Below are 24,959 nucleotides of genomic sequence, written 5' to 3' on the forward strand. Positions count from 1 at the left end.
AAAAAGGAAATCAGTTTTAAAATTCTGAATTATTTGATTAAAATGGAGTCTATGGTAGATGGGCTTTCCATAATTCGGAGCTTTCTGGATAATGGGTTTCCGGATAAGGGATCCCATACCTGTATTTAATTATATTAAATCTCATCTACTAATTTGATGTCCTTTTTTTGCTACTTTTCCCTCTGCCCATGCAAGGATCTGCAGATGGAGCTGTAAGACCCTCAGCATAGGAGCAAACTGACCTGCAGTGGGGCTGTTCCCGGAGAAGTGGAGCTAGACAAATCTATACACTAGTGACAATAACACATTGGTGCTGAATAGAAATGCGACGACCCACTGAGGGAATACCCAAAAAATACAATATTTTATTGGTCGAACACAGTTCAAAGGGAAAAAAAGGACAAAAAATAGTGTATACATTTAAAATATAAAAGTAAACATATATATATATTTAAAAAAAGCAGATATGGGCGCACAGCTTATTACAAAGGCGTAGCTTGTTAAGGCAGCATTGACAAGATCCGCTGGGGTTGGCTTGTAGTTCTGAGTGGGCATTGTCTTCCAGCCATTGAGGAGCTCTTACAGTTATAAACCCCCTTGGTATGGTACCCGAGCAGAAATGTCCAAACTCGGACGCATCAGCTGTTACCCTAGGTGTAGTTCAGTTGGAACACCACTATGGATTACAGGGTCGGACTGGGCCACCGGGACACCGGGAAAAATCCTGCTGGGCCCCGGCTCTAGTGGGCCTCTGGTGGCCCAGACCCAACCCTTGCAGCTCCCCCCTGCCTGACTGCTCCTGCCCTGACTCGTTAAATGTACGTGCTCGGGGGAGGACGTCGGGTGGGAGGCCCTGCGAGGGAGATTGGGGGGGCTATGGGCGCAGGCACCTGCAGGGCTCCTGGGGTAGGAGCCCCGGTGGGCCCTTCACTCCCCATTCCGACCCTGATAGATTATTGCTTAATTTTTCAGACCCTTGGTTGGGTAAAGCACATGGAACAGGAGACAAGAGTATAAATGGGGTAAGGAAGCATATTTGGCCTTGCTAATTGTCAGGGCAATGCTAGAACCCCCTAGCTAAGGATACAATAACAGAAGTCAGCGCCTATGGTGGGAATTAGAAAGGCCTGATTGGAACTGACCTTAGTTGGGGCCCACTAGTGCCTCTGCTCCTGGACCCTGTGCTACCAATGCCCACAATAATCACTTTTACTACATTTAGCTTCCGAAACACAATGGAGGCACAATATACACCAACATCATCAAAGGTTGGAATTGAAAATGTGCTCTGAATATTTTTTTAAAAACATACTTTATTTATATATAAAATATACAGGGCTAAAGGTTTTGTTTCTTTTACTCTTACTCCCTCCCCTTTGAATAAGCTTATAGAGAACTTTACAGTGGGGTTTATCTGGGAGGGAGAATTCAACTCAAACGTCAAGGAAGCTTAGTAAGGAAAAAGTGCCAAAACAACAATAACAAAATAAACAAAAACAAATAAAACCCCCCCCAGTAGACTTTACCATTAATCTATAAGTAGAATGTACTTCTAGCTCAAGCCCTATTTGTTTGATATTTTGGCTGTTCCCAATACACCCACCCATGTCCACTCCACCAATGATTTGGCCTCAATCCCCACCAAACACGACACAGATTACGAGGTCCCACTTTCAGGGATGTAATTAGTTGTATAGGTTGCCATATTAATCCCCCCCCCGTATTTTACCCAATACAAACACTTTGAGAATAGCGCATTCTGCGTGTACCTAAATATATACATCAACAAAGTACATTTATTTACACTGGGTGAGAAGTCTTGAAGTATTGACAATAATGAAAAACCCGCACCATAGTTCAGTGCTTGCCTTGTCTAATCCCTGAGATTACTGAGGGCATGTTGTTATTATCTAATGGTCTTGTGGAATTAGAGTTTGGTCAGTTGTAGGTTCTTGTAGTTCAATAACAAAGAAAAACAATGACCCCCCCCACCCGACACAATACTCTTTAACATCCACCTGGACACCTATAGGAGATTGCGGTAGAGGGACGTATATAGTAGAAGCTCCTGTCCACTTGGTTGATGAGTTTTCAGAATGTCCTAGTAGGGTCAACAAAGTTGAGTATTATTGGCCTTCATCCATTGAACCAAAAAGTGTCCATCGTGTCATCTTCATGTCAAAGTTCTAGGTTTGTAAGCACCTAGTACTAAGGGCTCATCTCTTTCAGACAATGAACCCTTCCCAGCTAGTCGCAGGGACCATCACCGGAACGCCTCCCACCCTTTGGAGGTTGTACGGAGTGGTGCGAGAGCTCTCGGGCACAATTAAGACTGGCTCTGGAGTTGGCGGGGCACTCTCGATTCTGGGTTTGACAGGGTTACTGCTGGTCTCAGATGGTGTCTTGATATCCTTCGTGGGGGTTGCACTGTAGGCTTTTCTCAGGGAGTAGCTGATGTTGTGGGGCGTGTAACCTGCTGCTGTGCGTACACTGGCGGAGCGGCTATTGGAGTTGCTTGGTGGAGCCACCACATCCTCTCTGTGGATGAAATGATTGTAATTAAGACAATGGAAATTGCATGTTGTCTTTAATGAAATAGTATTCAATGTTAGTTACTTAAAGAGTAGGTGGGTTTTCTCACTTTTCAATGGTCAAGATGGGGGAAGTGGAGTTTGCATGGTGGTCATAGTAATTTGATGGAATAAGACCTCCTTCTCTGGCCAACAGATATTCATGCAATGGAAAAACCTGTTGACCAACTTCCCAGTTATTCCTAAGTCCCACCTCTTGCTTAGCCACAGGTGTTACCATAGGTAGTTACCACAACTACAGTTTATTACACTCTTTCCCATATCCATAGAGTCCCAATACCCTAGCAACCAGGCAGTGGTTAAAATGGAAGACTGGAAAGTAGCAAATAAGGACCAATATAAAAAAGAACCAACCAACTGTAATCAATATAGGATCTACAAGACAAATCACATTGTCGTGCCATTCTGTTGAAGACCAATGGGAAAAAAATGTTCATTTACTTAATATCGTTGGCCATCTCTTTCTCGTAGCGTTTCTTGTTGCAGCAGCAGATAAGGCACCAGATGAGCAGCAGGAGGAGCAGGAGAAGTAACAGGGCACCAATGACAGCCCCAGCGATGATACCAGCGCGGTTAGATGCTACAGAAATAACACAAATATCAGTTAGTGCCAGACTGTACACCCAGAATTTGGCCCAGACTGTATTGGTTATCCACCGGAACCTCACCTGCTGAAACTGAGAGAAGTGCAACGCACTGACCGCTGCCTACAGAATTCACCACGGTGCATCTGTACTGACCAGCATAGGGGTCAGATATGTTCTTGATCAGCAGATCTCCATTTGCGGTTGCTAAAAGAAGTAAAAAAAAAAAAACAGGAATAAATTATTGAGGCATCCAACACTAGCTCCAAATTTCAAGCAGAATGTTTGAGGGACACTTTTTTAGGTTCGGTGGCCCTTAATTAAATCAAGCCATGGGGCATCAAGCTTAAATGAAGCCCTTGCTAAATAAGTTTCACAGTACCCATGTTTAGAGGAGGTGTGGCGGGGTTTGTAGGTCCCGCAATCTTTTCCCACTTGTAAGAGAGAGGAGTAGTTGCCCCATTGGCTTGACACTTCAGAGTCACGTCTTTCCCTTTGACTTGTTCTCCATCGATCCAGCAATTGGGATGGGTTGGTGGCACTGCAAAGAGAAACAATGAGAATCTTATTTATCCACATGAGGACCTCTGACCAGAGGAATCTCCCAACCCCAACCAGAGGGATCTCCCACTTCCAACCAGAGGGATCTCCCAATGTCAACCAGTGGGATCTCCCACCTCCGACCAGAGGGATCTCCCAACTCCGACCAGTGGGATCTCTCACCTCTGACCAGAGGGATCTCCCAACTCCGACCAGTGGGATCTCCCACCTCTGACCAGAGGGATATCCCAACCCCGACCAGTGGGATCTCCCACCTCTGACCAGAGCGATCTCCCTACTCCGACCAGTGGGATCTCCCACCTCTGACCAGAGAGATCTCCCACCTTCGACCAGAGGGATCTCCCACATCCGACCAGAGGTATCTCCCAACTCCAACCAGAGGGATCTCCCACCTCCGACCAGAGGGATCTCCCACCTCCACCCAGAGGGATATCCCAACCCACGACCAGAGGGATCTCCCACCTCCGACCAGAAGTATCTCCCAATACAACCTATTCTGAGGGGAATTTTTCACAAAAACTGTTTGAAAAATATACATTTTTGCACCTTCATCATATAAAAACCTCCCCTAGGAATGACCTTAGGGAAGATGGGCAAGAATACAGTATATATAGCTAATCTTGGCCAGCCTTTCTTCACAAATATAAATAAGACCCTCAATTCCATTTAATAGGGCCTTACTGGCGTTATATAAGGGGCTGAGACTATGACAATACCTTGGACTATCAGAGAAACTTTGCGAGAAGCCACCCCAGGGTTCTTCTTGACTTTGCACTGAAGGGTTCTAGAGTCTGAAGGCTCGAGGTAGGTTATAGTGATAGAGGCATCTCCTTTGCTGGGATCTGTGGCACTGAATGACAATCGCCTCATCAGCTCCGATGGTCCTTTGGGGACAACACTGTTATCCATGTAGGTGATTATCTGGGGAGCCATGTTTGAAAAAAGCAGGTTAGCAATTTGCTGTGGTTCATTGTTACTAACAGAGGAAGGACATGCCCTGGTCAACATGAGCCACATTCACTCAATAGTATAGACTAGGTGGAAGAGCCAATTGCCAATATGGCCGCTGATTGTATTGTATACTGCATATTCCAGTCATGTCCAAATTCTCTATCCAAGAAAATAGTGCAATTCCAATACTTAGTTCTGATTGGCTATTTGTTTCCTGTACTATTAATTGAATCCAAGGCTTAATTAATGTCCTGAGCTGAATTATTAATACAGATTATTTGAATTATCATAATATAAATATAGGCAATTCAGGCTGCCTCTCCCAGAACAGACTGTGTTTAGGTAATAAATCATAATGACATAATATTAATAGTAATACATTGTACAATAATAGCTAGGGTGCTACTTCCTATGAACCCCCACCCAGTCTTTATTTCATCAGGAACTTCAGGTTGTCAATTGACAAACAAAAATCGATTATATCAGCAGTTTGATAGATGCACATAAATATCCAAAAAATAAAGGTAATTGTAGTTATGAATAGTGATGGGCAAAATGTTTCGCCAGGCGAATTTCCGTGTTTCGCCATTGGCGGATTGTTTTGCGAAATGGATGAAAAAATTCACTGCGGAAAAATTAGCCGCGCAACTAAATTTTAGCCGAGACAAAGTAATAGCTGCGGGCGACAAAATAATAGCCGTGGGCAAAAAAAGAATAGCCGTGGGTGACAAAAGAATAGCCGTGGCCGACAAAATAATAGCCGTGGGCGACAAAATAATAGCTGTGGGCAACAAAAGAATAGCCGTGGGTGACAAAAGAATAGCCGTGGCCGACAAAATAATAGCCGTGGGCGACAAAATAATAGCTGTGGGCAACAAAAGAATAGCCGTGGGTGACAAAAGAATAGCTGCGCGACAAAAGAATAGCTGCGGGCCCGCTGTTTCTCGAATCTTTTGAAAGATTCGCTTATTTTTCGGCGAAACAAAACGGGACAGATTCACTCATCACTAGTTATGAAACCCCATAAATGGTTAATGCTTATTGGCTGCTTGCTGGTTATTAGGACCAATAGCTTTAAAACTAAAGGTCCCCATACACGGGCCAATTTTAGCTGCTGATATGGGTCCCTTGGACTGATTCGGCAGCTAATCGGCCTGTGTAGGGGCAGAAATGACGGCCATACCCGACCAATATCTGGACTGAAATTGTCCAGATATCGATCGGGTAGGTAAAAAGATTCAGACAGATCGGGGAACGCATCGGCTCGTTGATGGGGTCCCCGAACCGACTGCCCCGTTGCCGCCATTATAATTCCCAGGGCCAAACGATCGAATTAGCCTACATGTTCCCCAATATCACCCACCCATAACAGACATTTAGGGGGTGATTTTCGGCAGGATTCGGATTTGGCCGAACCAAATCTGAATCCTGAATATATCAACATGGAAGTTGAAAATCGAACCCTTCCGAAGCCTAATCAGCTTATGATAAATCTCGGAAACTATTCCTGTGTTGGGCATTGGTTATGAGATTACGCACCACTTGGTCAAGCCCGGTGCTGTCAGGGTTCATCAGGGACCACTCGATGTCCAGGCTTCCAGTTTCCGAGGGATCCACGGAGTAGGAGCACTTCAACGTCACAGAATCCCCCTTGGCCTTATAGATGGTCTCCGTGCTGGGCTCAGTGATGGTCAGGGCAGGCAGAAGAGCTGCAAATAAAAGTGTAGAGTTTAATGGGAATCATGGATGGTTCCATGCTGGCGCATCTCCCTACCCCATTTCCATTTCAGATATATCTGTATTTTGCCAATTTACATTTACTGTTTATCCTGGAACAAGCCCTACTAGGCACTGTAGGCATTTCTATGGTTCTGGTGTGTTATGACTGATATTTAGCTTTCAGCCAATGGCAACTCCAAGTTAGAACCTGCCTCCTACATAATTATTGCTGAGTGCCAACATTTTCAACCCGCACAAACATAATATTATGTATTATAAGAATATAGTATGGACTTAAGGTGCCCATACACGTTAGGATTTGCTCACTTGGCGAGGTTGCCAAGCGTGAGAATCTTCTCCCGATATCCCCACCTACGTGTGCCAAACGATCGAATTCTAACAGCGGCAATGGCACAATCGGCCAATGCGGTCCCCGATCCAACTAAATCTTTTAACCTGCCTGATCAATATCTGTCAATTTTAGGCCAGATATCGGTTGGGCATGGCCGTCGTTTCTGCCCATACATGGGCCGATAAGCTGCCGAATCGGCCCAAGGGACCCATATCGGCAGCTACAATCGGCCCGTGTATGGGCACCTTTAGTCTGCAATATCTTGTGCCAGTGAAGGTTTTTATAACCAATTAATGATAACAAGATTCACTAATTACAAAGGGATTTTTATCTATTTAGGTAGTATTGTGAGTTACTGAGATTCCAACAAGGCAGCAGAATGGGTAATACCCAGAAAGACCTCCTAGCTATTACCTGGTAATAACCCTACTCTAGGCCTTCATTTGGGTTTAGATCTACTCACATTTGGTTAAATGGCCGATTGATTGTGTTCCAACCCCCTTTGACAGATGTTGGGGGGGACCTGAGGATTTTACAAAAAGGGCTAAGGCAGTCCTTACACAAGGGGAAAGTCGTATCAATTTCCAACTCTTAATCACTTGTTTCCATAACATTAGGTGTCCAGACATGGTCCCTCATGGAACTCCTTCCCTAATGCTGGTGGGTATCTATCAACTCTTGCTTGAGATCAGCCAGTTGGGTTTGACTTTGATCTTTCCTACCTTTTACATACAAATACAATGGGGCTCAGACTATCTCTATTACACTTGAGGATACATAAGCCAGAGGGTCAGGCATTGTGTAGGCATTATGGGTAAAACATGCTAAGGAACATTCACTGAGGGTGACAAGGCACTTGTAAAAAAGACACTCAAAAAATACACAAAAGAAAGGTAGGAGAGGAAAGGTGGTGAACTCAGATTGGGGGTCCCCAGGAGAGGGCTGTAACACACACAGAGTTGACCCAAGGCATAATACATCAATCAATAACTCTGGTCAGAGTTGGGAGATCCCTCTGGTTGGAGGTGGGAGATCCCTCCGGTCGGAATTGGAAGATCCCTCTGGTCAGAGGTCTTCATGTGGATAAATAAGATTCACATTGCAACGACACCGACCCATCACATGAATGCATCAACACATCGTCATAGTATCACAGGCAACTCTCCCCAATGAGAGTTGCCCCAAAGGCGAGGGCATTTCAGAAGGACAACGGCCTTGGGCGACTCCAGAATTGTATGAAAAGGAGATGAAAGGGCAAAGGGTTGTTAGACGAGTCCTTATCCCTTGGGGCTACTGGATCAGATAGATATCTGCTAGGCATTAAGGAGAAACAGAAGCTTGGGTGGTGTTATTGTTCTCTCGAGGTCATAGTGACCCCTTTGACTTCTAATTACTGTATATAGAAAGGGTGCCATTTTTTAATTATGTTTAATTAGGATGACTTGGATTTCTGCTCTCGTCTCAGGATCCCTTGTGGTAATTAGAAAGTCCTTCCCAACCGAAAGCTCATCCCTTTCACTAAAGCCACAAATGCTCTGCCGTAGGTATCAGTCAGGAATGTAGAAGACATTGTTCCGTAATGACACCCTTCTGCCATTTTAGTGAATAGAAATAGGAACACAACAGGGTTACTGGTTGCTCTGACTGGATTGTTCAGCTTGAGCCATATCTATGATCTTATCTGATCTCCCTAGGGCTCCTTGCCTTCCTTACCCACGAGCCCACATTCTAAAGTGGCTTCTTTGCTTGTGTTTTGGTAGCTCCTCTACCCAGAGGGCTTTAGTCTAAACCTGAGTTGCTACTAGAATCTCTTCTTTACTGTCCTGCCTTTAAGATTAATGGGCTGAATGTGTATAGTCAGACATGCTAACTAGTCTGTTTCTTCAGGGTAACCATTCCACTTGTAGCCTGCGGAAGACACTTGAAAAGCGCACACCATGCTTGTCCGCGCATTTTTCTCACCGCAACATTGTTGAGGCTCTTTAAGTGGTTATGCCCAGCCCCCACTCATTGGTTTGTTTGATTTGGCAGATCCCAGTTATGGGGCTACAACAGTGGCCAGACTGGTTTGAATGCTCAGTAGGTAAGCTCAACAATCTGCAAGTATCTGAGGTCAATAGGGTAATTAAGTACAACTGGTTAGGTCAAAGGTCCACAGGTCTAATGACACGTATTCATGGTCAATAAGGTCATATTCAGCCCTACGGAGTGGATCTTCTCTATTTAAACCTGCTCAGGGCTGGAAGGGTATGGCCGGGTCCCATTTTGGAGGACAAAGGTCCATTTTGGGCAAAAAAAAAGTTGCTTTGCATCTACGTTTTTGCATTTTGCCCATTGCCTCCAGTTGATACACAAGCCCCAATGTGATTGACTGTATATTTAGTATTAGAACACAGAGAGACATCTACAAGCTACATGTGATTGGCTGTTCAGTAATCAGCTCTAGCAATAATCAGTAATAATCAATATTTTATAATAAGGTGATCTTTTTACCGGGGACAAATTAAATATATATGTGGCAGGGCAGCAATTTGGATGGATCTGTGTAGTCCCAGATTGTATCTAAAGGCAGAGATTGAACAGATGATCCGCTACACCTGATTGATCAAACAGTTAAAGCCTTAAGGTGTCCAAATTCAATTTGAAACTGTTTGGAGCAAATATTTGTTCCAGGGGCATATAAAACATATCTTGTAGGGTGACAATTTTGATGCTAAAGGCTGAAATTAAACAGATTATATGATATACCTGATTGATCAAACAGTGGAAACCTTAATGTGACTTCATTGTCATGTTTCATTTCAAACTAAGGCATGTATTTGGTGCAGGGCCATGTAAAACTATATCATTTAGGGAAACAATTTGAAATAATCTGTATAGACCTCCGTTTGTATCTAAAGTCTGAGATTAAACAGATAACCTGCTCCTCCTCTTTGATCAAACAGTTGAAACCTGAAAGTGTTTTGCAAATTTGGAACAAGTGGCTTTACTGTGGACATATTAAAATATATCTTGTAGGGCGACAATTTTGTTGCTAAAGGCTGAGATTAAACAGATTATATGATACACCTGATTGATCAAACAGTAAAAACCTTAATGTGACCTCATTGTCATGTTTCATTTCAAAATGAAGCATGTATTTGTTGCGGGGACATGTAAAACTATATCATTTAGGGAAACAATGTAGAAGCATCTTTGTAGATACCAGTTTTTTCCTAAAGTCTGAGATTAAACAGATAATCTGCTCCTTCTCTTTGATCAAACAGTTGAAACCTGAATGTGTTTTGCAAATTTGGAACAAGTGGCTTTACTGGGGACATATTAACATATATCTTGTAGGACAACAAGATGCCAAAGGCTGAGATTAAACAGATTATATCATACACCTGATTGATCAAACAGTTGAAACCTTATTGTCATATTTAATTTCAAACTGAAGCATGTATTTGTTGCGGGGACATGTAAAACTATATCATTTAGGGAAACAATTTGAAATAATCTGTGGATCCCAGTTTTAACCCAAGGTCTGAGATTAAACAGATAATCTGCTTCTTCTCTTTGATCAAACAGTTGAAACCTTAATGTCTTCACAGTCAAATCTATATTGGGGACATTAAATTATACCTTGTTGGGCAGCAATTCTAATGCATCTGTATAGATCCTAAATTGTATCTAAGTGCTGATATGTCAGTATATTTATAGGTATCAGCTTTTACTGGGATGATCTGCTACAACTGTTTATCAAACAGCTGAAACCTCAACGTGTCAATTTCAGTTTTAATCTGTTTGGAGCAAGGACTCACGTGGCAGAGATATATCCCGTGCCCTGCACTAATTATTAGCTGTGTAAAAATATCAAAACATCCTGTTTGGCTTCCTTATTACCGTGTATAAATATGTAACGAGCCACCCCCTGCCTCCATATTGGGAAACACAGAGCAGGAATGCTATTTCGGGTGTGCAAGCCGCTCACGCTTCAGCCTGACAGAACTGGAATACCAGATACCAACATCGTGAAAACACACCCGTCCTTCCTCCACGCCACTAACGCACCAGTTTCAGTCACAGGTCAGGGATGGGTGGAGCGTCACTCTTGTACTTTGTGACCAACCCCTAATAAAGATGATTAATGTACCCTTTGGGTGTCGACATTTTCATGGCGAATTATAAGCAACGACAGATTGGAAAAAAAATCCAGCTGAGTAGGAGGGAGCCAATCACCAGTGACCTCTGCTTAGACTGCTGAGTGAAAGCTGCTGTATGGGTTGCTGTATAAACAACGTGTATCTCTAAAAACATATGCATTCAAGATCCATTTAAGCTGTTCTGTTTAGTTCCGTCTCCTTTGCAGCAACGCATTTGGCTCGTAGCCGGTGCTGACAGGTTCTGAGGAATGTATTTTGCTTTTAGAAAATGTAGGTGCATAATGGGAGTATTTCAGCCCAACATCCTGCATGGCAGGGCGCCAAATCTCTATACCTCCAGATAAAGTCTTAAAGGGGAACTAAAGCCTAACTAATGCAGTAGGGAGGATATGTTATACATTATGATTTGGGCTTCTGTACCAACCCAAGGCCCCTCTGTGACTTATAATATCCCTATATGTTACAATAGGGGGTACTTTATTCACTATATAATATACAGGAGCCACAAATAACCTTTATATGGCCATGGAACCCCTCTGTGCCTTATAATATCCCTATATTTTACAATAGGGGGTACTTTATTCACTATATAATATACAGGAGCCACAAATACCCTTTATATGGCCATGGAACCCCTCTGTGCCTTATAATATCCCTATATGTTACAATAGGGGTACTTTATTCACTATATAATATACAGGAGCCACAAATAACCTTTATATGGCCATGGAACCCCTCTGTGCCTTATAATATCCCTATATGTTACAATAGGGGGTACTTTATTCACTATATAATATACAGGAGCCACAAATAACCTTTATATGGCAATGGAACCCCTCTGTGCCTTATAATATCCCTATATGTTACAATAGGGGGTACTTTATTCACTATATAATATACAAGAGCCACAAATAACCTTTATATGGCCATGGAACCCCTCTGTGCCTTATAATATCCCTATATGTTACAATAGGGGGTACTTTATTCACTATATAATATACAAGAGCCACAAATAACCTTTATATGGCCATGGAACCCCTCTGTGCCTTATAATATCCCTATATGTTACAATAGGGGGTACTTTATTCACTATATAATATACAAGAGCCACAAATAACCTTTATATGGCCATGGAACCCCTCTGTGCCTTATAATATCCCTATATGTTACAATAGGGGGTACTTTATTCACTATATACACAATATAAATGTCACAATATAATTCTGATTAGTAATTAATACAGATAATGACTACATGGCAGCTTAGAATCCAGTGCAATAAGCATCAGCCCTGTAGCATCAGCTTATATGACAGTCAAGCCTCACTTTCTGGCTGATAATTTGCAACAACCCCTGCCCAGAGCCCACTGAACATTTTCCATTACCCACCCCCCCCGTGACAACTTTGAAGTACTGGATCATTACTACTATAAAGATGCGGCAGATTATCTTGCCATGTATGGGGCCCTCCGACGGGCCTTCCCTCCCCCCACAAATCGCCAGATGTTGATGGGACAGGCTTGATTTTTCAAGGACTGCTTCTGCTCGTTGGTGCGGTCCTCACTCCAACTTTTTGTACCCCTACATTGCACTGTGATTGTTTGACCCTAGGGCCAAAGGATCGCTTCAGCACAATATTGCACATCCAAGGTGGGCATATCTGGGGAAAGATTTGTTCATTTAGCGACCTTGCCAAACAAGCTTACCGTGTATGGCCACCTTTAGTGTTGAGTTAGTTGATATGATAGTCACTCTAGGAGCAAAAGGCAGGCTCAGGAAGAGGTAGCGGAGCAGCCCATTGCTCCACCGAGGAGGTTAGAGTGGTTAATATCCCGTAGTAATTAAACAGGCAGTTCAGGGACATGAGTGGGTGAGCTCAGGGGCAAGTAGTGTGCCAGGGAGCAAGATACCACCATGGGATCACCTGTACTGAAAGTTCTCTGTCACTTTATGCTCAAGAAGCCATTTCTCATTATTGCTTTTTGTCTGGGTTTCAAGGGGGTAACAGGGAGTTGTTCCCAAGTGTGCAGGTTTACAGTGCCCTATGGGTAGTTTTACACACAGCCCACACACACTCTCATTCCTACTAAAGCCAACACATAAGGGTGCGCTATATCTGGAGAGTCCCAGAATCCATCACTATATAATGGAACAAGGTGAGGGAGGGGTTGGATAGTTCTATGAGCCTAGGGGTGAGGGGCAACCGGTCCCTGCAGCACAACCAGGCTATGTTTCGCTTTCATTCTATTCCCAGGCGGTCTCCCAACCAGGTACTAACCGGGCCCAGCCCCCTTTGGCTTACGGAGGGGGTGTGGCCTCAACTCCTCGAAAAGGTGGCAAAATCCAAAAATATTGATATTTATTTCTGGAAGTTCAGAAACTGTTTAACCAACTAAACCAACTTGTGGGTATAGTTTCCCTTTATTATATAATAATGCTCATTATCTGATACATGTGGTGCCCTCCAGCACTGGAGTCTGTGCTTTAGTTCCACTCAGGACACTATCGGCATGGAGTTTGTATGTATTTCCTGTTCCAGTCACGTGACTGATTTGTACTTCCTGTTTCAGTTCATTTTGCTTTAAACAGAGCGTGACACCCCAAAATAATTAGCAAACGGGCGAGAAAGCTGATTTATGAGGGGATACACATTAGGCTTTTATCGGTTCTACCCCTGGACAGGTCTTAAAGGGGCGGTTCACCTTTTAGTATGTTATCCAAATGCCCTATTTCTAGCAACTTTGCTACTGGTTTCCAAACTTTTGTAGGCCCTCTCCTATTTATATACCAGTCTCTTGTTCAAAGCACTGCCTGGTTGCTAGGGTAAATAAGCCCCTAGCAACCAGATATCTGCTAAAATACCAAAGCGGAGAGTTGTGAAAACTGGATGTCTGATGTAAAGGAAACATGACCTGCGATATGAATGAAGTAGTATAAATACAGGGAATAAATCTCTTTTATCTGCGATATAAACCTGCATTAAGTCTCCCATTATATCAGGAGTTTTACTGGGCAGCGTTTGGTATCTCTACGTCAATATTTTATGTACTCGCATTTGTGTTTGTTCTTTTGGCAGAGACATTAATGTAGGTTATATGTAAACAGAGCCCGGGTTATTATCATTAGCAGAGCCAAGTTAGCTGGCAGGCCTACTGACTGAGTCTTGTGTCTCCGAGTATCACTCGTGTATTATAAGGGATAATGTACCCCCTACTGTAAATGATAAGGATATTAGCAGTCACTGAGGGGTTCTGTGCCCATATAAAGGCACAAGGCTGCAGGCTGAGTTATACAGGGAACTCTGAGTATCACTCATGTATTATAAGGGATAATGTACCCCCTACTGTAAATGATAAGGATATTAGCAGTCACTGAGGGGCTCTGTGCCCATATAAAGGCACAAGGCTGCAGGCTGAGTTATACAGGGAACTCTGAGTATCACTCATGTATTATAAGGGATAATGTACCCCCTACTGTAAATGATAAGGATATTAGCAGTCACTGAGGGGTTCTGTGCCCATATAAAGGCACAAGGCTGCAGGCTGAGTTATACAGGGAACTCTGAGTATCACTCATGTATTATAAGGGATAATGTACCCCCTACTGTAAATGATAAGGATATTAGCAGTCACTGAGGGGTTCTGTGCCCATATAAAGGCACAAGGCTGCAGGCTGAGTTATACAGGGAACTCTGAGTATCACTCATGTATTATAAGGGATAATGTACCCCCTACTGTAAATGATAAGGATATTAGCAGTCACTGAGGGGTTCTGTGCCCCCCATATAAAGGCACAAGGCTGCAGGCTGAGTTATACAGGGAACTCTGCGTATCACTCATGTATTATAAGGGATAATGTACCCCCTACTGTAAATGATAAGGATATTAGCAGTCACTGAGGGGTTCTGTGCCCATATAAAGGCACAAGGCTGCAGGCTGAGTTATACAGGGAACTCTGAGTATCACTCATGTATTATAAGGGATAATGTACCCCCTACTGTAAATGATAAGGATATTAGCAGTCACTGAGGGGTTCTGTGCCCATATAAAGGCACAAGGCTGCAGGCTGAGTTATAAGGACCATTTTTTCCCTGTTTTTGAATCCGACTATATTGATTTCTTAGGTAAATGAGAACCACACACTAATATTTAGCCTTTTCGAAAGAAATTAAAGAATGGGAAAGAATAGAGCTTAAAGTGCCTGCGTTGCTCAGTAAGTTTGATTCTACCCTGGGGGCTATAAGGCCAGAGTTTGTACATTCTCCCCATGTCTATGTTGGTTTTGTCCAGTTTCCTCCCACACTCTATAAACATACAGCCAGGTTAACTGGCTCCCTACTGTGTGTGTGAATGTGATATAGACCTTAGACTGTAAGCTCACTGGGGCAGGGACTGATGGGAATGTGATAGGGACCTTAGATTGTAAGCTCACTGGGGCAGGAACTGATGGGAATGGGATAGGGACCTTAGATTGTAAGCTCCACTGGGGCAGGGACTGATGGGAATGGGATAGGGACCTTAGATTGTAAGCTCACTGGGGCAGGGGCTGATGGGAATGGGATAGGGACCTTAGATTGTAAGCTCACTGGGGCAGGGACTGATGGGAATGGGATAGGGACCTTAGATTGTAAGCTCCACTGGGGCAGGGGCTGATGGGAATGGGATAGGGACCTTAGATTGTAAGCTCACTGGGGCAGGGACTGATGGGAATGGGATAGGGGCCTTAGATTGTAAGCTCACTGGGGCAGGGACTGATGGGAATGTGATAGGGACCTTAGATTGTAAGCTCACTGGGGCAGGGGCTGATGGGAATGGGATAGGGACCTTAGATTGTAAGCTCACTGGGGCAGGGACTGATGGGAATGTGATAGGGACCTTAGATTGTAAGCTCACTGGGGCAGGGACTGATGGGAATGGGATAGGGACCTTAGATTGTAAGCTCCACTGGGGCAGGGACTGATGGGAATGGGATAGGGACCTTAGATTGTAAGCTCACTGGGGCAGGGGCTGATGGGTAACATGGCCTGTCTGTAACATGCTGTATAAATACGTTGGCGCTATATAAATAAGGGATAATAATAAGCCACAGACGGTGCATTCAGCTCTCACACCCAATGAATAGTGTCTCTCTGCACCCTGCTGGGATATAATGCAGCATGTACGTCACCTCCGTCTGTAGCACCCTAGCACTCCATCGTGTTTAACCCCTTCAGCTCTCTGTACAAAATGATTCAGCAGATCTGGAAATTCAGCATTGCTCAGGGGGCGACAATGTTTCCAGTGAGTCCCTGATAGATTCTAGTGAGGCGGGTATAACACTACAGGGGGCCTATGGGAGAGGTAACAACTTGCCCACATTCTATTCATTCCTATGGGATTTTTTAGAAGCCAGAACTCACAATTTGATAAATAAACTTCTAAAAATCCCATAGAAATGAATAGAACGTTTTACCTCTCCCATAGCCCCCCTGTAGTGTTATACCCGCCTCACTAGAATCTATCAGGGACTCACTGGAAACATTGTCGCCCCCTGAGCAATGCTGAATTTCCAGATCTGCTGAATCATTTTCTTTTTGCAGTTTTTCAATGGGGGTCACTGACCCCGGCAGCCAAAAAAACTATTGCTTTGTGAGGCTCCAGTTCTATTGTTATTGTTACTTTTTGTAACTTTGTTTTCTATTCAGCCCCTCCCCTATTCATATACCTGTCTCTTATACAAACCACTCCCCTGGTTGCTAAGGTAACTTGGACCCCAGCAACCAAATAGCTGCTAAAACTCCAAACTGGAGAGCTCCGGAACTGAATACGAAATAACTAAAAACTACAAATAATAAAAAATGAAGACCAATTGCAAATTGTCACAGAATATTACTCTCTGCATCATACTAATACCTTACTCAAAGGTGAACATCCCCTCTAAAGGGATTCTGCCATGATTGGTGTGTAGGTGCCAGCACTACATATTAGAACTGCTTTCAGCTAACGTATTGTTTCTCCTACTCCCATGTAACTGGAGGAGTCCCAAGCTGGACTTGGATTTCTTACTATTGAGTGCTATTCTGATACCTACTGGGAGCTGCTATCTTGCTCCCTTCCCATTGTTCTGCTGATCGGCTGCTGGGGGGAGGGGGGATATCACTCCAACTTGCAGCACAGCAGTAAAGTGTGCCTGAGTCTGAGCTTTCAGCCAGCGCTACACATTAGAACTGATTTCAGCTAACCTATTGTTCTCCTACTCCCATGTAACTGGAGGAGTCCCGAGCCGGACTTGGATTTCTTACTATTGAGTGCTATTCTGATACCTACTGGGAGCTGCTATCTTGCTCCCTTCCCATTGTTCTGCTGATTGGCTGCTGGGGGTGAGGGGGGGATATCACTACAACTTGCAGCACAGCAGTAAAGTGTGCCTGAGTCTGAGCTTTCAGCCAGCGCTACACATTAGAACTGCTTTCAGCTAACCTATTGTTTCTCCTACTCCCATGTAACTGGAGGAGTCCCAAGCCGGACTTGGATTTCTTACTATTGAGTGCTATTCTGATACCTACTGGGAGCTGCTATCTTGCTCCCTTCCCATTGTTCTGCTGATCGGCTGGTGGGGGTGAGGGGGGGGGATATCACTCCAACTTGCAGCACAGCAGTAAAGTGTGCCTGAGTCTGAGCTTTCAGCCAGCGCTACACATTAGAACTGCTTCCAGCTAACCTATTGTTTCTCCTACTCCCATGTAACTGGAGGAGTCCCAAGCCGGACTTGGATTTCTTACTATTGAGTGCTATTCTGATACCTACTGGGAGCTGCTATCTTGCTCCCTTCCCATTGTTCTGCTGATTGGCTGCTGGTGGTGAGGGGTGGGGATATCACTCCAACTTGCAGCGCAGCAGTAAAGTGTGGCTGAAGTTTTTTGCCACAGTGGGCAGAAGGTGGAAAATCCTGCTCTGTGTTTGTGTTGCTGGAAGCCTGCAGGTAACTGTATTTCCCCCCCCCCGAGGGTACAGGCACCCAGGCCAAACATTAACCTGCCCGCTATGTATCGAGGGGGGGGGGGGGGTGAGAAACAACAGGTTGAGCAACAATGAGCAATGCAAGGAATTCCAGTTTCAGCTGTGGGTGAGACTCTCTGACTGCTTTACGGGGCTCTCTCATCGCTCTCACAGATTCCAGCAACTCTCTCGGTTACTCACCAAACCCTCATTGTACTGTATCCTCCTTATACGCACGCAATGGGGGCTAAACTGCCATTTTTGAAATCAGAATGTGCCTCGCTCCCATTGGCTGTGCCACTGCCTGCTATTAAAGGGAGTGTGTATGTGCCCCCTACTTATAAGGGGCACCCCCAAACTCAGGGTGTGTCAGAAGCCCTGTAATCAGCGCCAAAGCAACGTTTCAGTCGGTCCTTATTTTTATTTTTGATACTTTTTGAATTGTTTGCCTTCTTCTTCCCAGCTTTCAAATGGGGGTCACTGACCCCGGCAGCCAAACCCTATTGCTCTGTGAGGCTCCAGTTTTATTGTTATTGTTACTTTTTATTCCTTATTCTCCTGCTCCTCTCCTATATATACATATATATATCAGTCTCTCATTCAAATTCATCCCTGGTTGCTAAGCTAATTCAAACCCTAGCAACCAAGTAGCTGCTGAAATGTTCAAAAAAGTGAAATAATAAAAAAACACAAATAATAAAAAAAATGAAGACCAACTGCAAGTTGTCTATCATACTCACAGATGAACAACCCCTATACGGGCCTATGTAATGCCAACGCTATTTATGTTGTATTTATTAATGAGGGCAGACTTTCTGTCACCCTAAGTATCACTACTGCGGAAATTCTGCAGATTAGATCCATATTTTGCTCTCTACCTTTAAGTTAGACAGCTGACCCCTATAGTTAGCCAATGAGCTTTTTAGTGTCAATGGCGGGAATCAATATGGCAGCTCCCATGTCTTGGGGACTCATGCTACTGTATATATATATATTGGTTTGATATCTATCTATCTATCTATCATCTATCTATCTATCTATCTATCTATCTATCTATCTATCTATCATCTATCTATCTATCATCTATCTATCTATCTATCATCTATCTATCTATCTATCTATCTATCTATCTATCTATCTATCATCTATCTATCTATCATCTATCTATCTATCTATCTATCTACCTATCTATCTATCTATCTATCTATCATCTATCTATCTATCATCTATCATCTATCTATCTATCTATCTATCATCTATCTATCTATCTATCTATCTATCTATCTATCTCTATCATCTATCTATCTATCTATCATCTATCTATCTATCTATCTACCTATCTATCTATCTATCTATCTATCTATCTATCTATCTATCATCTATCTATCTATCATCTATCTATCTATCTATCTATCTATCTATCATCTATCTATCATCTATCTATCTATCTATCTATCTATCTATCTATCTATCATCTATCTATCTATCTATCTATCTATCATCTATCTACATATCTATCATCTATCTATCTATCTATCTACCTACCTATCTATCTATCTATCTATCTATCTATCTATCTATCTATCATCTATCTATCTATCTATCTATCTATCTATCTATCTATCTATCTATCTATCATCTATCTATCTATCTATCTATCTATCTATATATCAGTGGTGGAAATACATGTCCCATAAAAGCAATATGGCAGCTCCCCCAGACACTGCCCTACCCAGTCGGGGCAACTAGAACTATTCCCTTGTTCCTCATTATTTAAGGGCAAAATAGGAATAAAGCTGAATATAACACACACATATACAGTATATATATATACGCCTGGGTGCAGTGTGTACAGAGCAACACAGAAATACCGCAGGCTCCGATGGAGAAACTGATTTAATACACAAACAAAAGAAATTCCAACGTTTCGATCGTGATCTTCCCCAGGTATATTGTTGTTGCCCTATATATATATATATACTGTATATCTCACATTCACATTGCAGGGACCCACAGTAGAATGTTTTGGTTTAAATGCTCCTGGACCCTCCCCCTGTGTAACGGGTGCAATGGGAGGGGCCTGGGTGCAATGGGAGGGGCCCTTGTACAATACAGTAGGGCTATTCCTGCTGTCGGCAGCTCAGCACTGCTGCTCATACATATAATGTGCCCCCAGGAATCTCATAAATCTCATGTTCTCCCCGTGTATATTATGTACCAAACTCCCGCAGATCCATACAGGGCTCCTTCCCTCAGTACTGGGACCCGGAATAGGAGAACGGGTCATGAGGTACGGGGGGTCATATAAGGTGAAATCCAAAACTTCTACACCCCCTCTGCATGCCCCTATATATTAGGTACCTACCTAGTGCTACCAACCCCTATTTCTGTAGGGAAATGAGAGCAGGGCAGGCAGTAACCCTTCCAACACTTTCCCCTGTCTCTGTCCCTATATATTAGGTACCTACCTAGTGCTACCAACCCCTATTTCTGTAGGGAAATGAGAGCAGGGCAGGCAGTAACCCTTCCAACACTTTCCCCTGTCCCTGCCCCTATATATTAGGTACCTACCTAGTGCTACCAACCCCTATTTCTGTAGGGAAATGATATCAGAGCAGGCAGTAACCCTTCCAACACTTTCCCCTGTCTCTGCCCCTATATATTAGGTACCTACCTAGTGCTACCAACCCCTATTTCTGTAGGGAAATGAGAGCAGGGCAGGCAGTAACCCTTCCAACACTTTCCCCTGTCTCTGCCCCTATATATTAGGTACCTACCTAGTGCTACCAACCCCTATTTCTGTAGGGAAATGAGAGCAGGGCAGGCAGTAACCCTTCCAACACTTTCCCCTGTCTCTGCCCCTATATATTAGGTACCTACCTAGTGCTACCAACCCCTATTTCTGTAGGGAAATGAGAGCAGGGCAGGCAGTAACCCTTCCAACACTTTCCCCTGTCTCTGCCCCTATATATTAGGTACCTACCTAGTGCTACCAACCCCTATTTCTGTAGGGAAATGAGAGCAGGGCAGGCAGTAACCCTTCCAACACTTTCCCCTGTCTCTGCCCCTATATATTAGGTACCTACCTAGTGCTACCAACCCCTATTTCTGTAGGGAAATGAGAGCAGGGCAGGCAGTAACCCTTCCAACACTTTTTCCACCTGACAACATATTAAGTGACAGATTTACAGTCGACAAACCGCTGAAATTTATGAGATTCTGTGACTGCGGAAGGAGCCCTTTCATCTCTGTCTGTGCCGCATTGTCCCTAGATGGGAACAGTAGTCGCGCCAAAGCACGCAGAGAGGTAATTAAGCCATTTACAGAGCCGGGGATGTTTATGAAGACAATGCTCCGCTCACAGAAACTATTGTGTTTGAACGGTGCCAGGGTGCGGAGGGGGCAGAAGAGAGGCTGAAAAATACCAAGTCACTTCATTTCAACATTTACCTATTTCCTATTTACCCTTTGTACAGTATATAAACACCTACAGCACTGGTTCCCTTTGATTTGCAAATGGGGCAACCGACCCCTCCTTAAAGCCGTCTACTGTATCTTCCATCGCTGCCTCTTTCCCATTCAAACTTATTTAGCTAGTGCCGTGCTTTATAACCGGTCTATTTATGGTTACTGATACAAAGAGCTTACAATCTATAACAAATAGTACAGGTATAGGACCCATTATCCAGAATGCTCTGGGCCTGGGGTTTTCCGGTAAAGGGCTCTTTCTGTAATTCGGATTTCCTACCTTAAGTCTACAAAAAATGTATTTAAACAGTAATTAAACCCAATAGGATTGTTTTTACTCCAATAAGGGGTAATTATATCTTAGTTGGGATCAAGTACAGGTACTGTTTTATTATTACAGAGAAAAGGGAATCATTTAACCATTAAATAAACCCAATAGGGCTGTTCTGCCCCCAATAAGGGGTAATTATATCTTAGTTGGGATCAAGTACAGGTACTGTTTTATTATTACAGAGAAAAGGGAATCATTTAACCATAAATAACCCATAGGCTGTTTCTGCCCCAATAAGGGGTATTATATCTTAGTTTGGGATCAAGTACAGGTACTGTTTTATTATTACAGAGAAAAGGAATCATTTAACCATTAAATAACCCAATAGGGCTGTTCTGCCCCCAATAAGGGGTAATTATATCTTAGTTGGGATCAAGTACAGGTACTGTTTATTATTACGGAGAAAAGGGAATCATTTAAACCATTAATAAACCCAATAGGGCTGTTCTGCCCCCAATAAGGGGTAATTATATCTTAGTTGGGATCAAGTACAGGTACTGTTTTATTATTACCAGAGAAAAGGGAATCATTTAACCATTAAATAAACCCAATAGGGCGTCCCAATGGGATTATATCTAGTTGGGATCAAGTACAGGTACTGTTTTATTATTACAGAGAAAAGGGAATCATTTAACCATTAAATAAACCCAATAGAGGCTGTTCTGCCCCAATAAGGGTAATTATATCTTAGTTGGGATCAAGTACAGGTACTGTTTTATTATTACAGAGAAAAGGGAATCATTTAACCATTAAATAAACCCAATAGGGCTGTGCTGCCCCCAATAAGGGGTAATTATATCTTAGTTGGGATCAAAGTACAGGTACTGTTTTATTATTACAGAGAAAAGGGAATCATTAACCATTAAATAAACCCTAATAGGTCTGTTCTGCCCCAATAAGGGGTAATTATATCTTAGTTGGGATCAAGTACAGGTACTGTTTTATTATTACAGAGAAAAGGGAATCATTTAACCATTAAATAAACCCAATAGGGCTGTTCTGCCCCCAATAAGGGGTATTATATCTTAGTTGGGATCAAGTACAGGTACTGTTTTATTATTACAAGAGAAAGGGAATCATTAAACCATTAAATAACCCCAATAGGGCTGTTCTTGCCCCAATAAGGGGTAATTATATCTTAGTTGGATCAAGTAACAGGTATCTGTTTTATTATTACAGAAGAAAATGGGGAATCATTACACCGATAATAAACCCCCAATAGGGCTGTTTGCCCCCAATAAGGGTTGGGATCAAGGTACTCTGATTAATTAATTAATCTGTGTTAATATGGGAGAATAAGGGAAAAAATCATTAAATATAGGAGCAATTATAAAGATAATCTTACACGTACAGGTACTGTTTTATTATTACGAGAGAAAGGGAATCATTTACCATTAAATAACCCCAATAGGCCTGTTTCTGCCCCCAATAAGGGGTAATTATATCTTAGTTGGGATGTACAGCAAGTACAGGTTGGCAGAGATAAAAGAATGAAAATGTTGGGAAAACCATACCCCACCAAGTACCAGGAGAATCAAGAATCAATTATATCTTAGTGGATCATTACTAGGGTTTCATTCATTACAGAAAAAGGGAATTCCATTAAATAATACCCAATAGGGCTGTGCTGCCCCAATAAGGTTAATTATATCTTTAGTTGGAATAGTACAGGTACTGTTTTATTATTACAGAGAAAAGAGAATCATTAAATTAAATAACCCCAATAGGCTGTTCTGCCCAATAAGGGGTAATTATATCTTAGTTGGGATCAGTACAGGTACTGTTTATTATTACAGAGAAAAGGGAATCATTTAACCATTAAATAAACCCAATAGGGCTGTTCTGCCCCCAATAAGGGTATTATATCTTAGTTGGGATCAAGTACAGTACTGTTTTATTATTACAGAGAAAAGGGAATCATTTAACCATTAAATAAACCCAATAGGCTGTTCTGCCCCCCAATAAGGGGTAATTATATCTTAGTTGGGATCAAGTACAGGTACTGTTTTTATTATTACAGAGAAAAGGGATCATTTAACCATGAAATATAACCCCAATAGGGCTGTTCTGCCCCCAATAAGGGTAATTATATCTTAGTTGGGATCAAGTACAGTACTGTTTATTATTACGGAGAAAAGGGAATCATTTAACCATTAAATAAACCCAATAGGGCTGTTCTGCCCCAATAAGGGGTAATTATATCTTAGTTGGGATCAAGTACAGGTACTGTTTTATTATTACAGAGAAAAGGGAATCATTTAACCATTAAATAAACCCAATAGGGCTGTTCTGCCCCCAATAAGGGGTAATTATGTCTTAGTTGGGATCAAGTACAGTTACTGTTTTATTATTACAGAGAAAAGGAAATCATTTTTAAAAATGTGAATTATTTAATTAAAATGGAGTCTACGGGAGATGGCCTTTCCGTAATTTGGAACTTTCTGGATAATGGGTTACCGATACCTGTAGCATTAATTAATTGTAAAATATTCTGATTTGCTTTTCTTCTTTGTTGGGGAATAGTGTTTTTGAATCGGACAGGGGGATTCAGGGTGGCAGTTCCCAGGAGGGAAAGAGTGAGGGTACAAGTGGGTTATAAGGAAAGATGCACCTACCAGGCATGATGGCGAGGAGTAGTAGCGCCGAGATCCTTAGTCCTGCCATGGTGGTTAGTCTGTGTAGCTGCAGTAAGGTCCCCAGTGGCAGCAATAACAGAATGAAGACGTCCCAGTCCCGGCACAGCAGGTAGAGCAGTGAAACTGGCACGACGGGTTTGGGTGCTTGTGACACACAGTGCGACACGCCTGTACACTCCAGCACCCACTGACTATTATAGATTGGGATATTTGCTCTTTGCTTGGCAACAATCACGACCGCGGTGACACAACCTTTTTTTTTTTATTGTTTAGCAGACTTTGCCCCTTTTCCCTGAGGCCTATACACTATCACTGGGATCCTGTTTGCAAGAGATATAACAGCTGCCAGGGCAGGTTCCACTTCCACATTAGGATCATGGCTTCTTCTGCATTTTATTGTATTGTGAAATGGAAATAACCGCAAAAGATCCTCTGCACTCCCCCATTATCAATATATATAGGACATTAGGACATTCTGCATACCCCCCAACAGTCCCGCTTTCTATAGCTTGTCCCGCTGTCCCGGATAGTTCCCTGAATGTCCCGCATTTTCGTAATAGATTACAGAAATGCGGGACATTCATAGAAGGATCCGTGACAGCGGGATGAGCGCTCCGACTCCTTGCGCTGCTTCTCTCATGCGGC

At 42.9% G+C, this 24,959-nt stretch overlaps 1 protein-coding gene across 1 annotated transcript; it reads right to left on the reverse strand.

Annotated features, from left to right (window-relative positions):
- Positions 1-337: 337 nt before the first annotated feature.
- On the reverse strand, positions 338-24,488 carry vsig8 (V-set and immunoglobulin domain containing 8). Its single transcript, XM_004917575.4, has 7 exons — positions 24,294-24,488; positions 6,227-6,396; positions 4,453-4,657; positions 3,558-3,716; positions 3,260-3,382; positions 3,033-3,171; positions 338-2,538 (listed from the first exon to the last, which is right to left on the reverse strand). Exons 1-7 carry the CDS (start codon positions 24,340-24,342, stop codon positions 2,226-2,228), a joined length of 1,158 nt encoding a protein of 385 aa, XP_004917632.1. The 5' UTR covers positions 24,343-24,488; the 3' UTR covers positions 338-2,225.
- Positions 24,489-24,959: the final 471 nt, after the last annotated feature.

Source organism: Xenopus tropicalis, chromosome 8 (genome assembly GCF_000004195.4).
Source record: "Xenopus tropicalis strain Nigerian chromosome 8, UCB_Xtro_10.0, whole genome shotgun sequence".
NCBI lineage: Eukaryota > Metazoa > Chordata > Amphibia > Anura > Pipidae > Xenopus > Xenopus tropicalis.